Genomic DNA, 17,301 nt, shown 5'->3' on the forward strand with positions numbered 1-17,301 from the left:
CCCCGGCCGAGGGGGCTGGCGGGCAGGGCGCAGGCACGGGGCTGGCGCTCCCCGAAGCTCGCCGAGCGCACCAAGGCCGCGGTTCTGCCGCCGGCCCCGGGCACGCAGCGGGGAAGGAGCAGAGCGTGAGCGCACCGCGGCACGCGCCCGGCCCCAGCTCTGTCTCTTTAAAGCGCGCGGCCCCTGCCGCGCCTGCGTGTGCTCCCATCCCACTGCGCCTGCGCCGCGCGCCCCGGCGGCCGCTGGGCTCCTTTGTCCCTCTGCTGCCGCGCACCCAAGCCTTGTGCCCGCCGCGATGATTGGCAGCGCGCGCGGCAGGCTGCCGCCGCCGCGGGGACCAATCGGCTCCACCTGCAGGGCTTACGGGGTGGGATGGTCCCGCCCCCCCTCGCCCAGGGGCTGTGAGTGGCGGCGAGCACGGCCAGTGGCGGCGCGGCGCTGGAGACGGAAGGCCAATGGGAGCTCGGGTGGTGGGCGCCGGGTTAGGTTGCGCGAGGAGTGCTGCCTGCGCCCGCGTTCTCTTCCGCGCCGCTGAGGGGATAGCAGGCCGCCGTCTGCCGCGGAGCCGGGGTCTGCCGCCAGGTGAGCCCAGACGCGGCGGGCCTGGCGCTTGTAAGCGGCCACTGCCACCGGGCCTTGCTGCGGCCTGCGCGGGCCGCCCCGCCGGTGCATGCGGCCGCTGTGGCTGGCGGGCAGGCCTCGGCGAGGCGGGGCAGGGGTCGGTGGAAGCCGCCTGGGGGCCGCGAGCGACCGGACGTGTCTGCTTTCAGGTGGGGAATATGCAGGGCAACAAGGGCTTCAACATGGAGAAGCAGAACCACGCTCCGCGGAAACAGCACCAGCCGCACCCGCCACCGTCCATCCCCGCTAACGGGCAGCAGGCCAACAGCCAGAGTGAGTCCCGGGCTCGCCGCTCCGGGCCGCCCGGCCCCGCTTTGGGTAGGCGTTGAGCGACGGCCCTCGCTGCGTAGCGTAACTTCGGGTCCCGGTCGGCTGCCGGCCCGCACGGGTGCGGCGGGTCTTGGCAGAAACTAACGAACTCGCTTTTTCGCTTTAAAACAATAAGCTCTCAGGCCCTCGAGCAAACCGCGCTTGCGTTCGCTGTCCGGTCGCAGTAGTCGGGCTTACCCGTTGTTGCAGGTGGGGGTTTGAATTGCAGCAGGGTTATTTTGGGGGCTTGTTTTGCTTAATCTGTTCAAAGATGGATACAGCTGCCGAATGTTTGACGGGGGTTTGTTCGTAAGTTCCTTGTGCTCCTGAAACTGGGCAGTGATGTAGAGGTTCCTTTGTCTCAAATTCTCAAGAAAAGCTCCCTTAAAAAAGGAAGTTCAGGAAGTCTTTGAACCTCTAACAGTGTTTCTGTAAACGTTGAAAATACGTGATGTCCCCTTTCCCTTGCCTCAGTTTCTTTTTGTAATCAAACCGTAACGGGTGGCTTCTCAACACACGTTTTTCTACGTGCTAGCAAAACGAATCTGCTGTAAGAGTACAGCTGTAGGAAGAACGTTGTTAATAGCAATTTGCAGTCGCATGTTAAGACGACATTTTTACAAGGGAGGGACCAGCTTTACTTAATATTTTGACATTCAGGTACTAGCAAATACTGAACTAGTGTGTTTCCAGGTTTTTTCTCAATCATTGTGGCCTGTAGTTCTGCTGTTGGGATACAGAGGAGGTGCTTCTGAGCTGAGGCAGCATCAGTGGCTTCTGGGGCCTTAACTGATCTGTGTTGATAGTTTAGAAGTGTGGCAGCAAGGTACTGCAATTAGCATTTTCAGGGGAAGAAGTGCTTTAGTTATATTAGTTTTTAACTTTTTAAGTTCGGACACTTTCACTGTTCAAACCAAAACACAGAGAAGTCTCGTGCGCTTTTGAATGATTCCTCTGGGGGGAAACACAAATCCTGGGCTAGTAAAAAAATTCCTGCATATTTTTATTAGATGGCTCCATTAAACAGGTTCCTTATCAGGTCACAGAAGATAATAGACAGGGATGGCAGTCCAGTCCTTTCCAGGCAGGTTGGGAACAGTGCAACAGAACAACTGTATTGTGGTATTCTCACAGGGATCAGCTTATAGTGAGGGACTGTATCTCAGATTCCTTTGAGTGAATCTGCTCAAGGCAGGAGAGTGATAGTGGTATAATTCTGCTGTAAGTCCCTCCTAGTGTGCTCACAAGCCTTGCAGTTAATCCCCAAGCACTTCTGCTAATGGTGTGACATTCACGGGACGAAACACTTATGCACCCTGCCTGTGTGAAGTAGATAACTTCCACTGCTCTTCCACAGGTAGTACTTTCAGATTGATTTTATTTATTATTTGATTGATTTTATTTGTGTGTGTGTGTATGTTAGTCATAGATGTGTGTTTATTCTATAAAAGAGTTGTCCTTACATGTCTTACATGAGTTGTCTTTGCATGAATAGCATTTCCTGATCAGTGCCATGCTTTATAGCGTGAATCAAGCCACTCATGATCATAGTTTTATTTCATATGTGTGACTGTGAGATGTCCTCAGCAAAGCAAAGGAGTTGCATTCTATGGCTTGCCATCTGTGTGAGGAGGTTTGATATGCATTCAGGAAAATGGGATACAGGAAGATAGAGTGATGATAAAGCCACCTCTGTATCTGGCATGTAACAGATCTTCCAGGATTGTGCTGGACTCTTGCTGAATTAAGGGTTAAAGTTTGTATATGCATGCAGGGATTTCAGAATGTTCCTACAATCTGTCCAGTTTCTTAGTGTTAGCTATAGCATCACTTACTGGATATAGGTTTTGTTCATGAGCGTTGTATTTTTTTCTGAGAAATCACCTGTATGGCTGGGTTTTGGGAGGTGGGGTTTTTTTCCCCACCATTTTCACCATTCCAGCATTCTCTCCAGCTTGGAGCCCAGGACTCTAGAACCCAAATCCCATCTCGCAGAATGACAGCTGTCTCAGATGTTGTCTGTGGGCAAAATTTCCTCTTGTTTGCATGTTTGTCTGGACATCTGGGCTTGGAGTTTGGGCAGGGGGGTGGTGGGGTTAGAGTCTTTGTTTAATTTAGTTTTGCTTGGTTTGGGTGGGGGGAGAGTTGTTTGGGGTTTTGGTTTGGTTTGTTTTTTGGTTTTTTTTTTTTTTTTAGTAAAAATCTGGTTGCTGGCCAAACTGGTATTTCTATAATTGTTCAGGTTGTTAACAGCAAAGTCCTGTATTGTGTCTACAGTTGATTTTGTTGCGGGCCAATCATCTTGACCAGATTTCCAAAAGTTGGGCGAAATATCTTTGAGCTGCAGTGTTGTCCTTTTCTCCAGTTCTAAGTTATCTTTCACTGTTGTTAATGAGTATTGAGGTCCAAGCACATTTCTTTAAAAAGAATATAGACCTATTCTGAAATCAGATCCCTTTGTTGCTGTAGAGATTTCTGGAGAGGATTGAGACTGAAGTGAATGGGTGGTGTTGCCTATGTTTCTGTGTTCACTCTGATGAAACCTAATAGAATTTATCCCCCAACTGTAGAGCAGCTGTGTACCTTATTCCCCTCAGATGAAGGCCTGACTATTGACTTGAAGAACTTCCGGAAACCTGGTGAAAAGACCTTCACCCAAAGAAGCCGCCTGTTTGTGGGGAATCTGCCCCCTGATATTACAGAGGAAGAGATGAGAAAGTTATTTGAGAAGTACGGCAAGGCAGGTGAAGTCTTCATCCACAAGGATAAAGGCTTTGGCTTTATCAGGCTGGTGAGTGACATGCTACCTTTGGGGTGTTTTGTGGCAGTGACTGCTGGAGGAGTGTTGCTAATTGAAAGTAGCAGATGTTCAGATAGCCTGCTAGTTAAGCCTCCTGTTGATTTTAGTAACCCGGAATATGGGATCAGCTCCTGCAAGTGGTTTGTCTAGATCTTGTTATGAAAAGGAATGTGAATTCAGGCAGTTTGTGGCAGGATTTATTAAGTTTATTTATTAAGGCTTTATCTGATCATGTTATTCTGAAGTCAGCTGGTAGAAAACAGAAGGAAGATACAAGTGTGATGCTGTTATAGACAAGGTGACTTCCATATTCTGGAAGGGCTGAACATGGAATTTCTATGGATATAGGAGGTCATGAGGTATTACTGGAGTGGTGAATGCTCTTGAAGTAGGGGATCTCTAGGTGATTACATAGAAATGTAACTCGGAGCTAGGTAGCTACCAACACAGAGTAGTGGTTCTTGGACTTTATTGGATCATGTACTACCTTTTTGAAAGTCTCAAGGTGAGTGGATGAAACGTAAGGTTCCCACACCAAAGTCATAACTTTGCTGTAGTGTAGTTGCCTGGTGGTGACTTAAATGAGTGGAAGTGCATGAAACTGGCATAAGGTGTTTTTTGTGGATTGTCATACAACCAGCATTTCCTTTGACAGTTACCAGACTTGGCTAATAGTTGGATCGTTGGATTTGTTTTTTTCTTTTTTTAAATCTTTTAAGAAGAATCCTGCTTTGTAGCCTTAACATAGTTATGGCTGATACATAATGATCATTTAATTGTTTGCTTAGTTTGTACTGGCTGCTGAATTAAGCTTATGGTGATACATTCCCCTGCCCTACTCTGCACATACCTATTCAGGTAGAGTAACAACTGATGGTAGACAACAGCTATGGTTTGTTAAGGCACTTTTTACCATGCTGTGGGAAGATTATTTGTTCCTCTGTGAACTACTTGATCAGCAGAAATAGGCTTGTTCTGACACTGTCTGATTCTGTACTGCATTGAGCATTTTAATGATAACTTTTTTTTATCTTCAGGAGACTCGCACTCTGGCAGAGATTGCAAAGGTGGAACTAGACAACATGCCTCTACGTGGGAAGCAGCTAAGAGTGCGTTTTGCGTGCCACAGTGCATCACTGACAGTCAGGAACCTGCCTCAGTTTGTGTCCAATGAGCTCCTGGAGGAAGCCTTCTCAGTGTTTGGCCAGGTGGAAAGGGCTGTGGTTATTGTGGATGACAGAGGACGATCCTCTGGGAAAGGCATTGTGGAGTTCTCGGGGAAGCCTGCTGCTAGGAAAGCCCTGGATAGATGTAGTGATGGGTCTTTCCTGCTAACTACGTAAGTATGGAGGGTGAGAAATGTTACACTTTCATGTGTGCAGGTTGAGGGGTGGCATTGTCTTGTGAGCAATGTTTCTTGACACCAGAGCAGGACAGACAGGGCGGAGGTGGTAGGTGGTTTTTCCAGGGAGAATTTTACTGAGCTTTGTTCCAACAAGAGTGAGTCTGCTGAAACTCGGGTCTGAAAACTTTATTCTGGGAAGCTGCTAGTGGTGTAAATGCATGAAACTTATCAATAAGCTCTTTCTTTCTGGATAAAGCCTTCTTAGGGTGATTAAAGCAGCATTTAAGAAGCAGGAGCTGTTTCAGAGACCGTCCGTATGATTTGTTATAAATTAAGCTCAAGTGTTAATTGTGCACTCTGGGTCGCTTCAGAAGGCAAGTCTTGGGATGGGACTCCACTCAGCAGCAGGCACTACTGGTGTGGAATGCTGATCTGCCACTGTGAGCATGGGATCTGTCAGAGGAGGTGGCTGGGTAGATGGTTTGGATTTTTCGCCATAATAAACTTTGTTGCGTAATGATTCAAGACCAAGGAACAAGGCTTGTTCTTGCGTAATTATGTCAACTTGCTCAAGTAAACGACTAATTCTGCATGCATTCCACAGCATATGGCTTGTCGCTCTAACTCGAGCGATTTTTTGATCTCTTGGAAATAAAATTACTGTATAATTTGTATGAATACATCTAGAATTTGTGAAAAGAATACCTCCTGAAATTGGGGCTGTACCCCTCATTTCCAAAAAACTTTATAAGCTTTATACTTCTCACTTCCCTCCTTGTTCTTGGAGGCCTGCATATGGCAGAATCATACACCCATGCACAACACATTCTGTTTCAAAGAGCACATGTTGGGGTTTGTTGTTGTTTGGGTTTTGGGGTGGTGGGCTTCGGTTTGGTTTTGGGGCTTGGTTTTTTTTTTGTTTGCGTTGGGATTTTTTTAATAGCTGAGGGCTTTCCCCTGAGACTCTTTGGGGATAACCAGCTGAGTGCATAGTGCTCTGCAGAATTGCCATCAGGGAGCTTTTGCTGATTCAGAAGCTTATATCCTGAAAGAACTGTGAAAACATATTTTTAAAAGTGATCATGCAAGACTAATCACTACCAGTGTATGACTGAGAGCACCTGAGGGTAACATTCAGTCTTTTTGTAGCTCTCAGTGCATCTGGTATCTGGGACAGCAAAACAGTATGTTGCTTATTTCTAGTTATGGTTTGGTTTTAATTAAATTTGTTCAGGTTTGTCCTAGTTCATGATGGTAGCAGCTAGATAAACTGATTGCAGTTGGTTCATGTTGGAAAATAAGACTGTTCATTTTGAAATATGAATATGCCACTTCAAACTGAAAAGCTACATTGTGGATCTTCAGATGAGGAGAGATATTGGCCTCTGTCCTGCCTTCCTGCTGGAGTCTGGCCACTGCAGCTTCCTCAGCTATGACAAATGGGGTTGAGGGGCTAATGAGAAACTGCAGTGCTGCTGTGCTGAGAATGAGCAGTGTCACTGCTGTGGTGGGGAGTTAATTCAGAGATTGGGACGGCTTCTGTTAAATACTTTCTTCTTCAAGCAGAAACCAAGAGGACAGAAGCACATGTGTGCAGTGTTTGTGTTGTGAAGTGCACCAGTGGATTTTTTAGGGAGGGGGGGGAAGGGAATTTAGGCAGGGCCCAACAGGTACTTAGGGCTGCTTGGCAATAATGGCACATGGTAATTTTTACAGGAGAGTATGTCTGAATGGTAAAGCCAACAATCTCCAGTGAGGAGCGTGTAGTTGCTCTTTGCTTTATTTAGGCAGCTATAAAAAGGAACGCAAAGACTTGCAGGCCATGGTTGGCCACATAGGAAGAGAAGAAAGGGAGGGATAAAAAACCACACGTTCTAGGGACTACAAGACTTCATACTGAGTAGATCCTACTGGAGCATGTCAGGTTTTAGTTACGCTGTTAATTTGAGCCAGTAACTGCAAATATTCTTTCAGTACAATTTTGGTTTAGATTCAACAAGGATTTTGATAAACAGTTCAACTCCCATTCTAGAAAGAAAGAAAAAAGTGTTCTAATTGATTTCTGGTTTCAGTTTGGTTGAGATCCCCAACTGCTCTGGATTTCTTTGGGAGTGCTAAAAGCACTCTTACACAAGTTCAGACACAGTACTTTTCCTACAGGCTGCAAGCTTTCCTACACTCCAAGCTCCTTAAATTTCCTTAAAAGCGCATAATCTTTTCTTTACAGATTCCCTCGCCCTGTCACTGTGGAGCCCATGGATCAGTATGATGACGAAGAGGGACTACCAGAGAAACTAGTTATTAAAAACCAGCAATATCACAAGTATGTGCCTGCCATGTGACAGGAGATGAGATTACCTGTGGACTAAGGCATTGAATAGTGTCTCAGTTGTCAGAGGGTGCCTTGTCAGTGCTCTAAAGGTCGTCCTTGTTTCTGTAAATGTGACCTGATTCTGGAAAGAGAACGGTGTACTCTCTTCTCTTGCCATGGTCAGCTGAAAGCAAGCAGTGGGTTTGGATCCACACTGCTGGACAAGACTGGCAGCCTCCACATGTCTGTTTCAGTTCTTGGAATAAAAAATTTTGTCAGTTTGAGATAACATGAGATCCCCTTGCTCAGATGAGAAGCTGAAGAAAAGACTTAAGTTATGCGCTCTTAAGTGTTACAGAAAGTCTGCAGAGGAAGCAGGTTTGAACCCACAGTGAAAATTTAAGGAATGATATTAATAGCCTTAGGAGATTGTAGAGCTATTTATGTATAAGGCCATGGTCTTTGAAGGCTTCCCAGTATAAGTAGGTATCATGTGATCCAGGCAGTGGGAATTAGTAAACAATGTGAGGTCATGAATTTTTTGAGTAAGAAAGACTACGGAGCTTCAGAAGCTGAGAGGCTGCATTAGGCGTAGTCATGTGCTTCAGGTTCAGGGGCTGCAGAGATTAGTGAAATACACCCATTTGGGCAGTGCTTGTTTCAGAGGTGGATCTATCCATAAGATACAGAGCAGGAGCAAAGGCTGTTTCTTTCCAGAGTATTTCTAAATAATTTTTTGTGTCTTACAAAAGCAGTACCATTGCTTATTATGGAGGAGAGCAGGACAGTTTCCATATATAATTAATTCTCCAGGAGAATTCTGCCAAAGCTCTCTGTTCAATAAGCTGATTCCTGAGGAGCAGACACTTAGGCATAGCTGTTTGTGAGAAAATAGAAGGCAAAGTGGTTCCTTACTTGTTTTGCTAAGAAATGCTTTTCTGACTGTTAAAAGGATCTGCCATGGCATTTAACGCACAAGTGTGTTTTTTGGTTCCTCCTTGCTCTGTTGAAGCATTCACTAGCTCTTCCTTGCTTGACAGGGAGCGTGAGCAGCCTCCTCGGTTTGCACAGCCTGGCAGCTTTGAATACGAATATGCCATGCGTTGGAAGGCTCTAATAGAAATGGAGAAGCAGCAGCAAGAGCAAGTAGACCGCAACATCAAGGAGGCTCGAGAGAAGCTGGAAATGGAAATGGAAGCAGCTCGCCATGAGCACCAGGTTATGCTCATGCGGCAAGGTATCAATCCAAGATAAATACAGTACCAGAATATGGCCCTGCAACATCCAGGGGTGGTACCTTAGTAGACTGGCTGGAGACCACTGAAGTTGAGCAAAGTTGAGCTGCTTGACTTGTAACCAAGCACGGTGTGGCAAACAAATGGAGAGATGTTACTGTGTTGCTGGAGGCTCTGTTTCCTTACTCTCGTGTGTTACGGTTCTAGTTCAGGAACTTGTTAAGAGATGGCATAGGAGATGAGTTTGGGTTATTTACTTTTGTCTCCTACAGATTTAATGAGACGCCAGGAAGAGCTGAGGAGAATGGAGGAATTGCATAACCAAGAAGTACAAAAACGTAAACAGTTGGAACTCAGGTAAGGGAGCAGGTTATGGGCTGTGAACCCATAATATTATGGAATAAAATGGTTCTTCAGTGCACCTAATTGTTCAGTGTAACAATTTAATTACCTAAAATGTGACTTGTTTTGGACTTTTTTGTTCATAGAGGGAATGTACAGGTGGTTTAGGATGGAAGAGTTAGGAGTTTCTTCCTCTGATTATTATTTGGGGGTTTTTACAGTTCTGTGTCTCAGTTTAGCTCCTTGACAGAGCAGATAGAAAAATCAGAATCAGTGCAGTGATTCAGTGCTGCAGGTTGGAAAACTCTGTTCTAGCATCTGTCTCTTCATTTGAGGGATAACTTAGTCTCAGAGATTTCTCTTTCCATTCCAGCTCTTTTTTATCTCAGGCTCATTTTGAGAAGCCCCAGGAAGATCTCCAGAGTACTTCTATTACAGAAGGGTCTTGAGAACTGTTTGGCTTGAATGTATTATGTTGCATGTTGTCGGCATGTATTTGGGAGCTGCTGTGTACATAGAAGCGTTTAGGTTGGAAAAGACTTTTAAGATCAAGTCCCACTGTAAACCTAACTCTGCCAAGTCCATAAGTAAACCATGTCCATAAGTGCCACATCTATACATCTTTTAAATACCTCCAGGGCTGATGATTCCACAACTGCCCTGGGCAGCCTGTTCCAGTGCTTGAGGGCCCTTTCAGGGAAGAAACTGTTCCTAATACCCAATTTAAACCTCCCGTGGTGTCACTTGAAGCTGATACCTCTTGTCCTGTCACTTGCTACTTGAGAAAAGAGACCAACCCTCGCCTCACTACAACTTCCTTTCAGGCTGTTGTAAAGACCAAAAGGTTGCCCTTCAGCCCCCTTTTCTTCAGACTAAACCACCCCAGTTCCCTCAGCAGTTCCCCATGAGAGATATTCCTGGGTGTGTTCATATTGTTTTTATAATGAACTCCTTAAAATGAAAAGTGTTGGAAATGTGCACAAACATGCACATGCATGTTCTCATTATAAGGTACCTAATATTTTACAGCCTCAGCAAAATAATGTTCTTAAAGTTGTAGATTTCCAAACAAGACCAATTGGGCAGCATTGCAATGCTGTGATGCAAATGGTTGGGCTATATTGTACTGAGTGTTCTTGGACCTTTTTTACAGGCAAGAGGAAGAACGCAGGCGCCGTGAGGAGGAAATGAGAAGGCAGCAAGAAGAGATGATGAGACGCCAGCAGGAAGGCTTTAAAGGGAATTTTGCTGATGCGGTATGAGTGCTTCTACCTTCCCATTACATCTGGACACTGACATTAAGGTTTTGCCCTTCCACAGCACAAGGCTTTCTATGAATGCTTAACTTGTTGGTTGCTAGACTCTACGTTTTTAGGGTATTCTGCTCTAAATTATTGACTCCCTCCAGTCTTAATGCAGCTTAATCTGGGGAATACAAATACCCCAGTTACTGTCCCACTGCTGTTCGCGTAGGGCCCTTATAAGCTGTCATGCTGTTCAGAAGAATATATGCTAACTGATGTTATTCTAACAGTAACAAAGATGTAGTCTTGAAGGATTGCTGCAGAACCCTGTTATGGTCATATGGCCAGTTATATCTGTAGCCTGCAGTCTGTCTTAGCCATGCTCAGATGAAATGTTCCCAGCTTGAGGCACTGCTGCAGGCAGGATAATTGCTTGTAGTTGGTAAAGTATTTTCTTGTAATGTAAAATGTGTGGTACGTGCCTTTTAATAGTAGTATCTTTAGTTCTATAGAGAACAAAGCGTTTCCAGTCCCAGCAAGTCCAGCAAGTTTCTGTTCAGCTGAAGTGCTGTTGAGGTGGTGTAATGGCATAGAGGCAACTGGGTGGCAGTGTTCTTGTATCCTCATGAAATATTTAGCTGTTTTCCTCGGGTCAATTTATGTCAAACCAAGAGAGCCAAAATGATGTAACTTACCTAAATATGTGAATATTAGCCTGTGTAGGAGAACTCCTGGTTTCTCTAAGTAATAGTGCCTTCATATGCTAAATAGCGGCACTGAGACTACAGGTAAAGTGTAATCTGTTTTTCAGTTCCCACTATGGAAAAAGTAGTACCCTCACTGAAGTGAGGTGCTCCTAATTTTGCAGTGGGGGAGAGCTGTTGTGTGTGCTGTGCTCTATTAGTAAATGAGAAACTGAACTCGCTAACTGGTATTTTAATGCAAGTGACCCACTGCTGTGTCTGTGTAAGCTTGCATTCCTTTCAACTGGAAAAGCTTCTTAGCTATGCTGAGAAAGTAGCAAAACTATCTCATGTGTTACTGCTGCTCAGTAGATCTTCCCATCCAGATACCAGATATCTCTTAATGCTGCTGTTTGGCAAAATCTGCATGCACAGCTTTGCTGCTGGATGTTTTACCATGATTGTGAAAAACAGTCCTTCAGAATGAGATTATTTTAAATAAGACTACGTGTTAAGCAGTTGCAGTGTGAAGCTGCCTCAGATCCTCTTTTTCTTAATTAACCCTGGGAATGACTTTTCTACAGTTTCAGCAGCAAACCTCAGAACTCAGTAAACTTGGGTAGTAACATTTTTTTTTTTTAAGCTTGAACTTTTATCATTTGAAATGCGTGTCTGTTTTTCCAGAGGGAGCCACCAGACATGCGGATGGGACAGATGAGTATGGGAGGTAAGAGTATTCTCTTTGTTCTGTGCATGTTCCTTTACAAACTCTGTACAATTTTTGAGTAGTCTTATTTTATTGGCTTTTATTTAGAAACTCAGTTGTACTAATCTTCTCCCAGTTCAGTAACAGGCAGTGTTCACATGACACCAAATCACAAAATCTGGGTATGGGGCACTACTGCACGCCCTGAAAGACTCAGTTCAGTAAGCAAAAAGACTTTGTTGACGTTGCATCAGACCCATAGTGTGCTTCAGAAGTTTGTACTGATACAGAAGCTGGTATGACAAATAGCGCTAGACTGTGAGCCCAGGAAATAACCTTGATCACCGTACTTCCATATTTTGACTACATGGTTCAGGCCATGTGTACAAGAGCGAGTGAAGAGGCTTAGTGGTTACTGAAGGTGGTGAGGGTTAAAGCCTGCTGTAGTTTCAGATAATACTGGAATGCAGTATCGGTTTGTCTTGACCTGGTGGTGCAAAGCTAGCTAATGGATTAGGCCTCTGTCCCTGAATATAGCACTACATGGAGCTTACACAGTGCCTGCACAGTGTTTTGTGGCTCTGGAGTGATGAGTAGACCTCAGTCATTGCGTCTGCCAGGACTGTTCTTCAGTCATCTTTTTCCAGGTACCATAGGCATGAACAATAGAGGAGCCATGGGTGGTACCAATGTCCCAGCTGCTGCACCTCCTGCAACTGGTCCTGGAGCTATGATACCTGATGGAGCCATGGGAATGGTAATGTATCTCCATCTGCTTTTGTGCACACCTTTTAAATACAGATTGTTTTCATTATTAAGCAATGAAAATAACTATGCTGCTGAAGTTGAGCTTGTTTGTCTGACTAGACCTGTAGCTTAACTCCTGCTGAAGTCTTGAAGTTAATCTTGCCTAGGTCCTGGCTGATGATTTTTCAGAAGATTGAACTAAGTCTAATAACTGCTTACAGTCTTAGCAATAATATATGGTTAATTTTTAAAAGTCATAATGGAAAGCACTTTGTTGAATGTGTGTTTTGTGAGTAGGTTCTTGCAGGCATAAAGCCAGGCTGCTAGGACCAGTTTTAAAAACAGTTCTCTCCTATGCTGATAGGCTAAAATGAGTATGGTAATAATGAGTATGCTCAAATGAGTTCAGCTCATTTGCTTAGGAGGTAAAGAGCAAACAATCAGTGGAGGTTATGTTTCTTTGTTTGCCTTTTTAAATTTACATATTTAGTTTTAAGCTTTACTGCAAAGCTGTACAATAGACCATGGCTTCTGTGGCATCTCTCATTCTTCTTTGTAATACAGAGCATCAGTCCTCTCTCAGTGTCAGCACTCCCAGACAGCAGCAGTACCAGCAGCAGTCAGGTTTGTCCCGAAATGAATCTTCCTTTAGCAGTTCGTATCAGTTGGTCTAATAAACAATTCTCCTGCAGACCTTCCTTCTTAGACTTCTTGATCCTATCATGAATGCTACATTAGGGATTTTTTTTGTTTGTTTGCCATGAAGAACAGCTTTATTTAGCTATAAGCTTTTGTACCTAAGTGGTGGGGACACTAGAGTGGCTGAGGTTAAGAAAATATGTACTACACAAGGAGATTAAGGGGAAGATGAAGAGAGAATTTGAAAGGGGAGGTAGTTCAGATCAGTGTAATGAAATAATACACTATTTCCAAAAAACAGTAAGCTGTTTTTCTAATGGACAAAAATATGTGCAGTCTTCTTAGAAACTATACTGGCTATGTACTTGTTTTTAGGAGTTGCTGGGCCATTGAATTCCAGTTTTTTATTCAGGTAGGGAGCAGTTACTTGCTCCAGCTGCTTGGAGTGGTTGCAGTGTCCTTCCCTGTGGTGTATCCTACAGGAGAAGTTCATGATTTTTCAGCTTTTTGTCTGTAGGGAGGGGGAAAAGGTAGGAGTGCTGTGTTACTGCTAGTGCCTCGCCTGCCCTGCTGGTGAAGTGAGCATTGAGAATCCCTAGGGACCTTCCCATTGACAGTTTCACTGAAGTTGGGGTCAGGCAATACTATGGAGTCATCTACAGTATTTATACTAATTATGATGTGCATATATGTATATCACATAACACTGCATATTTATGTATCACTGCTGTAAATCTGTGGACAAAGAATACATGGAACACAGGAGCCTGGTGTAAAGCAGCTCTCCTCTGTGAAGTCACTTAGCCCCAGTCTGGGGGAAGGAAGAGGCAGTGGTTGCCTCTAGAACCTTCCCCAAAGGAAGTATCATGTCCACCATGAGGACATTAAAGCAGTGGAGCAGGTTGCCCAGGGAGGTTGTGCAGTCTTCATCCTTGGATGTTTACAAGACTGACTGGATAAAGCTGTGCCTAACCTGATCTGACCTTCCAGCTGACTCCACTTTTGAGCAGGAGGTTGGACTAGAGACCTCATGACGTATCTTCCAACCTGAATTATCTTTTGATCACCTCCCTTCTGGAAGCAAGAGGCTGTGCAATAGCACTAATCCAGCTGGGAAAATGGAGAGCCAAAGGAATGGAAATAGCAGGATAGGATTACAGTACAGACTTATTTTGGAATTGGAATATTGTGTGCACCTGGGTTGTGGTAGTGCTGTAGGATCGGTATATTGCCCCCTTTGTATTCTATTTGGGTGAAGGAATATGATTGGAATGTGAAGTCTTGCTTGCCCAGGCTGCATTACTCACACACTCCACTAGTCTTTGAGACAGTGCAAAGTGTATTCCAGTGTGCTTGACTACAAGTTACGCAGCGAAAGAGACTTGGGCCTGCCAGTCCAGTTTTAGGGCATGGGGGCTCTTTTATGAGCTGAAGTTCTGTAGCAAGGTCAGCTGAAATTGTGAAATCCTGGTAGAATCTGAATCAGCTCAAATGGTGTCTGACTGCCCATTGTTCCTTGTTTTTCTTCCCTGCCTCTTCTGCATTTGTCCTCATCACAAGACTCCACCACCACCTGCAGACCGCTTTGGCCAGAGCGGTGCGATGGAGGGCCTTGGAGCGATGGGAGGGAATCCACCTGCCTTCAACAGAGGAAATCCAGGGGCTGATTTTGGTTCTAACAAGCGTCGCAGATACTAACAGGATTAAGCTACTCCCTGCGCACACCCCAAAAAGGAAAGGAATCTTGGCAGGCCACGCAGGGCTCAACTCAAGGGGGGAGGGTGATGATATTAAAAATAGTTAATTAGGGCCTGCTTTGGTAAAGCCCCTCGAGGCCAAGGAGGGCGCAGTCTGACTGGTAAAGGTTTTAGAAGAATTCATGTGGTGCATTCCTATAATTTCAATGTGAAAAATAGGTTCTGGGAGGCTGCTGTGGTTGTTAAGCTGGTAAAATCCAGCAAGGACCCTCATGCCTTGACCGTCCCAGGTTTCCTGTTTGCAGCTGGAGTCCTGAGACTAAACTAGATAAAAATTGCAGTGTCTTGGCATTTTTTTAGTGTAGTGTACCTTGCTGAAGAGCACAGGGAAGTTTCTGGAGAATTAGGGCAGCATCTGGGTACTTTGCAGCTCCCATGATTCTGTAAATTGCTAAAGCTCCAAATGCTCTATCATGTAGTTAATTGGGGAAGATTTTATGTTCGGGGTTATTTTGGTTTTGTTCTGTTTATTTTTCTTATAACTTGTAGTTACTCCTTTATCTGGACCATCTGTTCCTTTAAAGTAGTTGCCTGTCGTGTGCAGCCAGAATGGCTGTGGGAGGCTCTTCTTTGGATGGATTTTTTTTGATAACGTGTTGTATTGCTGTTCATTTTTACTGGTAGTAAAGTACAATCTATTGGATAAAGATACTGTATCTCTTGCTGAAGATTTAACTAAAACAAATGTTTGTATAGTCTTAACCTTGCCTGTCTTTTGTGTAGAAGTACTACAAGATTTTTCATTTAGTGTAAACTGTTTGAACACAAGTTGTAATTGTTCCACTAAGAAGTCTGAGTTTGAGGAATGTTACAGGAATGCATTATTAAAGTGGATTTTAAGCCTTTTTTATCTGGTGTCTTCTTTTATGTGTGTTTGGTTTGTTTATTTTTAATAAAAATGTATCCATATGGATTGGAGTAAACCATGCTTCAGGTTATGGTGCAAGAGTTGTTATCGCATAGCTCTGAAAAGAGAGTGTTTAACCTCTGAGGAGATTCACAGAATCCCAAATTGGTTTGTGTTGGAAGGGACCTTAAAGCTCCTCCAGCTCCAGCCCCTGCCACGGGCAGGGACCCCTTCCACTGGAGCAGCTTGCTCCAAGCCCCTGTGTCCAACCTGGCCTTGAGCACTGCCAGGGATGGGGCAGCCACAGCTTCTCTGGGCACCCTGTGCCAGCGCCTCAGCACCCTCACAGGGAAGAACTGAGCTTCAGCCTCTGCGCAGAGGGGAACACTCCCCTCTCCATGCTGTTCCAGATTGCTGGCTGTTACGGAGTTGCAGACTGATGAGGTATTTTGACTGTCATGAGGAGGAAACCCTTGCTCTTTGCTGTCATATCCAGTCAGCTTGTTTAAAATGCATTTATGCAGAATCAGTCCATACCAGATAAAGGGCTGATGAGCAGTCTGTTCTTTGAATTTTGCTCTTAGTTTTAAACTCCCATCATTTTTGGACTTAAGAAGTTACAACTTGTTCTTTAGGCATCTTCCCCTAAACAAGTGGCTGCATTTGCAAGAATCAAAGAGAAATCTGACAAATCTACCTTGTACGTGGATAATTTGTGACACCAAAGCAGCAGACAACCATTTTTTGGTTTTTTGGCACACCATGTCTCGCCAGAACCTGTCCGTTACTGCAGAAAGATAAAAGTGGTGTAATACACTGAGCTTCCTACACCAGTGAGCTACCTTTGGAAGCTGAAAGAAGGAAGATGTGATTTCCTATGGCCTTGCTGACAGAAGCCATTGTTTGTGCTGCTGTCTTCATTGTAGTTCTGGTACCTGACTGTCTGTGTGGTGAGTCACCTCTGTGCCAGAGGTAGCTAAAAAGAGAGGAAGAGAGCAGGGAGCTCAGCCAGGCTCCCACTGCCTTTAGGACACCTTCCCGGCCCATTCTGCTCTAACTGAGCTCATGACCATGTTTTAAGGTCACAGGGCCCTCAAAGCAAAAACTAAACCCCCACACTTCCCACCAGTTCAGCCTGTTCCAGGCAACAGGTTTTTATTACAAATGCCAGCTAATGATGGGAAAACTGCATCTTCAGATTAGACTGAGCTCTTCATTTTGGACTGGTTCCTGTTGATGACCAAAGTGTGCTTTTTGATGTGTTTTCAGAGCAAATTAGCTCCTTTAGTAGCTCAGCTCTGAAGAGAGAAAATTTTCTCTGGGAGAAAGGCAGTGCCTGAGCTACAGGGAGAAAATTCTCATCAACTGGGCAGCTGATTCCAATGTAAAGGTGTAATTGTTCAATGAGACCAGTGTTGGGGCAATAGCTCTGTAATAACTCAAGCTGCAGAAGGGCAGTGTTCTTGAATGGAGAGATGAAGATTGCCCACATGCCCATTTCTGATGATTTTTATGGTCTTTTTCCAAGCTGTTCTCTCAGCTGTTGCGTACAATCAGTACAGACCTCTTGGACAGCTGCTGGCACTGAGCAGTGCTCACAGAAGAACAGTTGAGCAGAAATTTGCTGGAGAATTGCTCACATATATTCTTATGGGGAATATTTTATTTCCTAGGTAACTAGAACCTGAATTCTGCCTACTAGCATATGTAGCTGT

General features: G+C 44.7%; 1 protein-coding gene across 8 annotated transcripts; it reads left to right on the forward strand.

Annotated features, from left to right (window-relative positions):
- Positions 1-425: 425 nt before the first annotated feature.
- NONO (non-POU domain containing octamer binding) lies at positions 426-15,587 on the forward strand. 8 transcript variants are annotated; one of them, XM_065689590.1, is made up of 12 exons: positions 426-582; positions 771-939; positions 3,501-3,721; positions 4,768-5,069; positions 7,303-7,398; positions 8,427-8,623; positions 8,894-8,978; positions 10,117-10,219; positions 11,575-11,617; positions 12,253-12,353; positions 12,908-12,967; positions 14,543-15,587. In XM_065689590.1, exons 2-12 carry the CDS (start codon positions 780-782, stop codon positions 14,678-14,680), a joined length of 1,506 nt encoding a protein of 501 aa, XP_065545662.1. In that variant the 5' UTR covers positions 426-582; positions 771-779; the 3' UTR covers positions 14,681-15,587. The 8 variants fall into 8 exon arrangements, with proteins under 8 accessions (XP_065545662.1, XP_065545660.1, XP_065545663.1 ...); XM_065689588.1 differs by having other exon boundaries at positions 427-582; positions 12,244-12,353; XM_065689591.1 differs by having other exon boundaries at positions 428-582; positions 3,528-3,721; positions 12,244-12,353.
- Positions 15,588-17,301: the final 1,714 nt, after the last annotated feature.

The sequence above is a fragment of the Lathamus discolor genome, chromosome 9, assembly GCF_037157495.1.
Source record: "Lathamus discolor isolate bLatDis1 chromosome 9, bLatDis1.hap1, whole genome shotgun sequence".
In the NCBI taxonomy this organism is placed as follows: domain Eukaryota; kingdom Metazoa; phylum Chordata; class Aves; order Psittaciformes; family Psittacidae; genus Lathamus; species Lathamus discolor.

What these genes read in the sequence shown, in the direction of transcription:
- NONO (XM_065689588.1), top strand. Translation starts at nt 780, where the DNA reads ATGCAGGGCAACAAGGGCTTCAACATGGAGAAGCAGAACCACGCTCCG. An exon ending in AAAAACCAGCAATATCACAA is followed by an intron (nt 7,399 to 8,426) that starts GTATGTGCCTGC and finishes CTTGCTTGACAG; the next exon opens with GGAGCGTGAGCAGCCTCCTC. An exon ending in GGGACAGATGAGTATGGGAG is followed by an intron (nt 11,618 to 12,243) that starts GTAAGAGTATTC and finishes ATCTTTTTCCAG; the next exon opens with GTACCATAGGCATGAACAAT.